This window comes from Austrofundulus limnaeus, unplaced genomic scaffold (genome assembly GCF_001266775.1).
Source record: "Austrofundulus limnaeus strain Quisiro unplaced genomic scaffold, Austrofundulus_limnaeus-1.0 Scaffold1065, whole genome shotgun sequence".
Classification (NCBI taxonomy): Eukaryota; Metazoa; Chordata; class Actinopteri; order Cyprinodontiformes; family Rivulidae; genus Austrofundulus; species Austrofundulus limnaeus.
The window spans coordinates 39,591-47,079 of NW_013953467.1; the positions used below are offsets into that span (position 1 = coordinate 39,591).

General features: G+C 40.9%; 1 protein-coding gene across 1 annotated transcript in view; it reads right to left on the reverse strand.

Moving 5' to 3' along the window:
• The window catches only part of LOC106533971 (serine-rich coiled-coil domain-containing protein 2), a gene marked incomplete in the record, with an annotated part of 44,447 nt that overhangs the window by 17,254 nt on the left and 19,704 nt on the right, over nucleotides 1-7,489 (reverse strand). The window contains 5 exon segments of the mRNA XM_014030459.1: nucleotides 2,140-2,313; nucleotides 4,636-4,706; nucleotides 4,774-4,935; nucleotides 5,012-5,173; nucleotides 5,978-7,210. Coding sequence (XP_013885913.1) covers nucleotides 2,140-2,313; nucleotides 4,636-4,706; nucleotides 4,774-4,935; nucleotides 5,012-5,173; nucleotides 5,978-7,175 — 1,767 coding nt within the window.

Genomic DNA, 7,489 nt, shown 5'->3' on the forward strand with positions numbered 1-7,489 from the left:
GACCGTTTAGCGTTAGCCGTTAGCTTCTCCAGCCCATAACACAAACAGCTTTTCTGGCATTGTTTAAAACATTAGATAGATTATATAAACTGTAAAATATTAATAATAATTGGGTTAATATTAATATTAATAGTTTTAATGATTTCTACAGCGTCAGTCATTTTTTTCTGCTCTGTTGTCAACATGTACAGTAATGGGAAATCCAGACTCTTGACCGTTTAGCGTTAGCCGTTAGCTTCTCCAGCCGATCACATATTTCTGAGCTCCAGYTGTTCTATAGAACCTCCTTGTTCAACAGAAACAACACTGACCCCTGGTGGTGAGAAGAAACCYTCTGCAGGATCAACTCRAAGACTTCAGACATCAGCTGAGAGCTCGTTAACGTCCTCAGATCGTTAACGGCTCCAGCTCGTTTGGATCAATCACTCTGAGACTTACAGCTCATTAACACAGAGGGCAAAACGAGACTCAGAGCTCATTAAGAGCCTTTCAGCATTATTCAGGAGCTACATTAACTATACTGAAGTGAAGGTCTAAGCCTGGGCTTGACCCTGGTTATCCTCCTGCTGCAGTTTAAGATTGTTTGATCCGACTCATCCTGGATCAGGATCTGCTGCAGAGGAGACGATGTTGTTGATAATTATTCAATTATCTGGAAAATCTAAATGATTTTCATCACCATTTGTGTTTCTGCTTTGCCTGCAAAGAATCTGCAGCAAACCTTGGATTTAACATGTAAAATAACTAAACATGAATCAGTTCTAGTGTTTGCAGCCCAACGAAACTACTTGAACATTAAATTCAGGTTCTGATTCAAACCAAACACTTTGTTGTTTTCATGCAAATGTTAATGATTCATAAAACCAAAATATGTTGACCTTAACTAAAAAATCTTTCCAAATTCTGAAATTTTACGCTTCAYTGCAGCTGCAGTTGTTCTTTTAGTAAAATATAATCTGTGTACATGCATTAGACAATAAAAATCTACAGCGAAATGTCTAAAAGTGCCCGTGACACTGAAAGCAAGAAGCCTCAGTTCTGACCAATCTTAAACTAATCGCTCGTGCGAAGGCGGCCGAAAAGTTTTCCGTCGAGTTGTGACAAGAAGCTGCAAACAAAATGATTTGATTTTCGTCATAAAACTGCAACAAYGACAGCTGATTTTGGCTGTTCTAATGGAGCGCACAGATGCCTTACAGCTCGTTTAATTTGGTTGTAGTTCACAGAATGAACACCAGAGGGTACCAGAGGGCTTTATTCAAATCTTTACTGGTCTGATGAGAAARGCAGAAGAAAAATTAGATGAAAGTGATTAAACTGTGGATATTATGAGATTTTTCACGTGTTTAACACCCTAAACTTCTTAACTAATCAATCAACTTTATTTGTACCTGCAGATAAATTTGATCACAGTGAAAGTTAGTCAGCTTTGTTCCAAAAGAAAAAAAAACACAAGACATATGACATGGACATTCAGTGGACACAACATGATTAAAAAGTGATCAGGTGCTCAATTAAAATATAAATACAACTCCCAAATCTAAATGCAATATCAGAATAAAAAGACAAAACAAGATAAAATCAGGTAAAACCACATAAAACCTAACTAAACAAAGTAGAATATATAAAAAAGACTAACTGATGTTATGTTATACTATGTACTTGAATTTAAAAAGCTGATTACATCAGGGACAAAGCTGATTTTAAAACCCTTAGTTTTATATTTTGGCACAAAGTATCTGATGGGAGGAGCCTGAACTCACCGTGCAGAGGATGAGGAATTCAAAAGGTAAAAGCTGTTTTTATCAACATCAAGTTCAGAAACTTTAACTGTAAWTTTACTGATACAGTCTGATCGAGTTTAAATGAAAACAACAATATGTKTTGTTCTTGTTTTCAAATTGTTGTTGCTTTTCTTTTCTCATTTATGGAGATTGTTCAAGTTTAAGTTGTTTGATTGAAGTTGTTTTTAATTAGGAGCAGATATAAGATTTTCTTCTTGTTTTTGCACCCTTTTCAATCAATAATTGATTTACTTTGGGGGTTTTTAATCAACTTTTTGTAATGAAATAAATGAATATATAAAAAATAAAAGAAACATCTGAAAAAGAACAACTACTGGACCAGATCTGGACTTACGACGCTGTTGATGTCTGAGTCGAAGCTCCCGATGTGGTGGGTCGTGTTGCTGTTGGTGTGGACGGAGGCGGTTGTGGCGACACCTCCCAGAGGCTCCAGACCTTCCTCGTCCCACATGTAGGTCCCCCCAGACCCACAGCTGTCTGAGGGGGACAGGTCCAGAGACGAGCCACCCTGTAAAAACACAAAGAAAACAGATGATTAGATTTTCAGACTTCACCTAGAATACAGTTTAAGAAACACATTGATTAGTTTGTTGACATTTTTTATTTATTTGTGAAGCAACTTGAAGCTATTAAACCATTTATCAGTGATGTTTTTTTTATTTCCCACTGGTGTGACTTTGTCCCATGTTCATGAGATATTTTGCTAACAGACATGCTTTCTGCTTGTATTTGTCTGTCAGCTCGATGASTGAAGCAAAATAAAAGGTTTTCTTGTGATGTGGCGCTCCGCCTCGCCCGTGTTTTTACAGATTCAGAGCAGAAACCACATCAGACATCTGTTCAAACACTCCATGAACCAATCTGCTTCACAATAAAACAACGGCTCTCTGTGTTTCACCTGGCTGTGGGCGGGGCCAAACCGTCCATCTGCACCTGTTGCTTTCATACGACAGGAAAACATGTTTGCTTTAAGGCTGATTGTATTTTCTTGAATGGTGTGTGTTTTGAAAGTGAATAAAGTGCGGAAAGTTTACTCTGAGGGAGTTCCTGAAGGATCAAAATGTTTTTAATGTTTTATTTCTAAAAGAGAAAAGCCCTCACCAATTAGGACTCTTTAGATTGATGTATAACGAGCATTAAAAACAGACGTTTTGTAGTAATTTACAGATAATTTCTACTTAAAACATAGTTGTTTATGGCAATATTTCTGTTAGCTTTTTAGCTAATTTTGTCAATGTCACGGAGAAGGGGGTCTCTGCAGTCACTAAGTGCGAGTGTCTTGTTTTGTGGGAGGAGTTTGTTAAAGATGTGTTGGATTGGGCGGGGTTTGAAGATGTAACTCAATAAAAACAGCCAGGAAGCGCCTCTATTTTTTAAACATAACAGTTAATTTCAGTCATAACTCCAGACAGGAAGGTGCTAGTAGGGCTGAAAAATTTACCACGATACAAGAGTTTAAAATCATCGATATCCATAATTATTAATTAGTTTTAGACAAMATAGGTCTGACTCTTGTTAAACTTAAAGTAGCTGAAATACTGCCAGACCTTTTCCTCTTTTATCTACAATTTCCTCTGGAGCTGTTGCATCATTTTCTCCCTTCTCTCCACGTCATTCTGTTTTATTTTTCAGCAGTTAAGAGGCGAAACATGAAACTGCTGCTGCTCGTTACTCCACAGGTGTTTTTGCTAGCTTACCTTGTTTAGCTGAAAGGTCCTAGATTATTTTATCAGAAAGTTWTCAACCGTTAGTTAATAATCAGAGAAATGATCGTTATTATATCAGACGTGTTTTCTATTGATATTGAACACGTGTCTATCATTACTGAAATATCGCTCAGACCCTAACTCGCTTGGAAAAATGATTGTATTTTTGAATATAAATATTAATGTTAGTCAAAACTCAAGACAAGAAGGTGATAGTCACAGTTAATAAATTATGTTTACATGTTAAAGGGGCAATATCATGTAAAATCAACTTTTTTGAGTTTTATATCATGTTATACTCTCATAAAAAACAGGCCCAAAGCCTTGCTCTGACTCATTCATGCATGTTTGAGAAATCCTGCAGCGTTTTTAGGAAGCCATGCTGAGGAGCAAAACGACAGGTGGGGACCAGAAACACCTTTTGGGACCAGAAACGCCCCTGGGACATGTCTTTAAGCCTAACTTCCTCATAACGGTGCACACACCCCGCCCATGTCTCCCGCAGGCTCTCGGGTGAAACTGAAAGTGAAACCTAACTGTCTGCTGAGCTCTCAACACTACTTCTCACTCAGTGAAGCTCTTTTCAGATTAAAAATACCTTTGAGGAAATGTATTTTCAGATGCSAAGTAAACTGCATCATGGTAGCACCGAAGCAGAAGGTGGTTCTTAAAGAGACAGAGGCCAATTTCAAGGCGTTTAGAACRGGAAGTGATGAGAAGATAAGTTTATTTTCTATTTAAACATAAAAACAGCATTTTWATAACAACTAAAGGTGACATAGATACTTTATTATGGTATAGTATTTAAATATATGCCTGAGAAACACATAATACTGCCCCTTTAACAATAACTTTACTGTTACCAGTGCTTCATCTTTTAACTTGCCCCACAACACAAGTCAATCCAACCAATCAGGGTTAGGACAAACTCCGCCCACACTAAGAAAACCCCCTTATGTAATGTAAGGACCCCTACTTGACGTCACAAGTACCTGATGAGATAAAAAGTAAAATCCAGGTCTGGTTGGTGTAAAGGTTTTATCAAGTCAGATATTTTGTTCATTGATACTTTAAATGAATTTTTTTTTGAGATTTGAAAAACTGAACAAACTCTGATGAGGTACCTGTTCATGGTAGTCCGGCTGGCTGGACTTTCTCCTCTGGGAGAGTCGGTTCAGTCGATGTTCTTCTTCACCTGAACGTCAAACACAGTTTTTGTCAAAGCGTTTCSATAGGTTTACTGACCTCTTTTAAAAACTCACCTCTGACTCCGGTCCAATCCAAACCATCATCCAGGAAACAGAGCTCTGTTGCCTTTGTGACCCCGCTCTCCGCCTCCTCGTCATCTAACCGAGTGCACGACTGATCGAGCCCCGAGTCCTCTTCGTCGTTTTTGGACGAGAACAGCAGAACTCCACCGTTTCCTGGAAACACGGGAAAAGATCCTGAAAACAGAACATTTTTTAAAATAAATTTGTTTCTGTTTGTTTATTTTCTCACCCAGGCTGTCGAAGTCATCCATGTACTCCTGACTGGTGTCGTTTCTGTCCAGGGAGGACGTGGAGGACAGGGACATGTCCTCCAGCATCTCTCCTGCTATGGATCCCCCTCCTCGGGACACGGGGTCCGCCTGCAGCCCCTCTGGAGTTTCAGGGGAGTTTTCTGCTGGCAGAGGGAATGAACATTAAACAACTTGATTTACTGTATTGAAGTCTGGGGTAAAGCATGTAAAACAATCACAAATCCTATTTTTATTTTACAGAAAAGAGCAGTAAGAATTATCACCAGAAAGCATTACAGTCACCCTTCGAATACATTATTTTGTAAATTAAAATTATTAAAATTTTATGAGTTGGTTGATTATAATACAGTATTTTGCAGCTTATGTATAAGGCTCATAAAAATGTTGCCTTTAAACATCCAGTTATATTTTGTTAAGAGAGAAAGTTCTTCTAATCTTAAAGGACTTGAGATGTTTGTGAAACCTAGGATTCGAACAAACTTGAAGGATCGATGTACTTCGGTTCAGGGAATAAGATTGTGGAATAATCTGGAAAGTGATTATAAAATGCCGGTTCAAAAAAAAAAAGAGAAAGACAAAAATAAGTTTGTTAAAGAAATATTAAACTGTATAATGTAATGTTGTTGTTAGAGAATGAATTGAAGTTTTTATTTTGTTTTTTGTTTCTTTCTTGATTATTATTGCTTTCAATTAATTATAGAAAAAAGGGGCAAACATTATAAGACTTTCTCTTCTTTCTGCCTCCTTTCATTTCAATTTGATTTGTACATATTTTTTGTTGTGTTTATATGTTGTGTATATTTTTTGTTTTTAATGTGTATAAAATTTTTTTGTTTATTTTGAGTTAAATGAAATGAACTAACTAACTAACTAACTAACTAATATTAAACAACATGAAAGTCTGAAGATATTTTAAAAGGAAAATTAAAAACAAAAAGTTCAACCTGGACTGGTTTCTGCAGACGACGGCGTCTCCAACGAGTTCCTTCGTCTGTTTGGTCCTCGGGTCACTTCCTGGTCTCCTCCGTGGACACTGGCTGGTGTTACTCGGAGGGGGCGGGGCTGTTTGGTGATTGACGGTCGTGACAGCTTGTAGCTGATGCCGCTAGGCTTGGAGGCGGGGCTGGGGCCAGGTAGGAGGGGCTTCTTTAGGGTCGACGGAGGCAGCTGGGACGCGACGCCAACCCTCGCACTTTGACCTCTGACATCTCTACCTGTGTGTCGGTTCACAGGTGGCTTCAGCAGACTGCCTCTGGGAGGAGCCTGGGGGGAGGAGCCTGGGGTTCCCCGCCGGGCCGCCCTGGTGGTGGAGCAGGAGCGGGTGATGTTGGGGGAGTTGGCGAGGGGTGAGGAAGAGGCGGAGGACGAGGTGAGGGTGGGGGAGGGCTGCTGTCGAACCTGCGTGAGGCTGCGTGAGCGGAAGCGATCGGTTTCTGTCAGCCGGGTGGACGAAACGCAGCCCAGGGTTTCGCTGGAGTGGGAGCGGCTGGCCGCTGGTTTGTTACTGAGGGGCGAACCGGATGGAGATCCCGGACCAGAGCCGGGCCTCGGACTGGCAGGACGGACGAAGCTCTGCGGCTGTCTCAGAGAACTGACTGCCTTGATCTGTGGTTTAGATCCTGAACCAATCAGGACCTGTTTGGTACCGTTGGTCAGTCCTGATGGGGTCTGGCTCTTCTTTCCCAACGATCCAGTTCTGGAGACAGGAAATGTTCTGGGGCTGGACTGTGGAGACGGTGATGATGAGGAGGATGAAGGTTGGCCAGGCCTCTGCCCTGCTGTTGCTGGTTTATCCTGCTGCGACACAACCGGTGGGATCAACGGTTTCCCTCTCCTCCACTCCGCCTCTCTCTCCATCCCTCCATCGCTCCCCGCTTCCTTCTCCCTCCTCCATCTCGGGGAAAAGGAACTGGGCACTCTGATGAAACCGTTCTGCTTTGCAGAGGGGGCGGTACCGTTGACCCCGGCGGGTCCGGGGTGGTGGTAGAACCCGTTGGTGAGGCGGGTGCTTCCCGCAGCAGTGGAACCGCCATGTGAAGCGGCTGCTGGAGCCGTCTGCGATCGGGGACGGGAGCCGAACTTCGGCAGCCTGGAGACCATGGTGGGCATGGTGGGCGGGTCAACGAGAGGTGGGGCTGACATCAGGCCCCGCCCACTTCACCATGGAGACAGAGGAACTGAGGACACAAGTAGAAAAGACGAGTAAATTAAACAATAAATTGATTGCCATTTTATGCTAACTTAAGCCAAGCTAAAACTCAAATCTAAATTGATTATTCAATGTTTTTACAAAACTTTTTTTACGCTAAGTAAAACAGCTTGTTTGTTAGTTTTATAATTTTTTAGTTTTTATAATTTTTAAAAATATATTTCAACACGGATGGAGCCATTTTATTTACACACAAAGCATTCTGGGTAAATGATGACATGGACAGGTCCTTGGTGTGAGCGAGCTA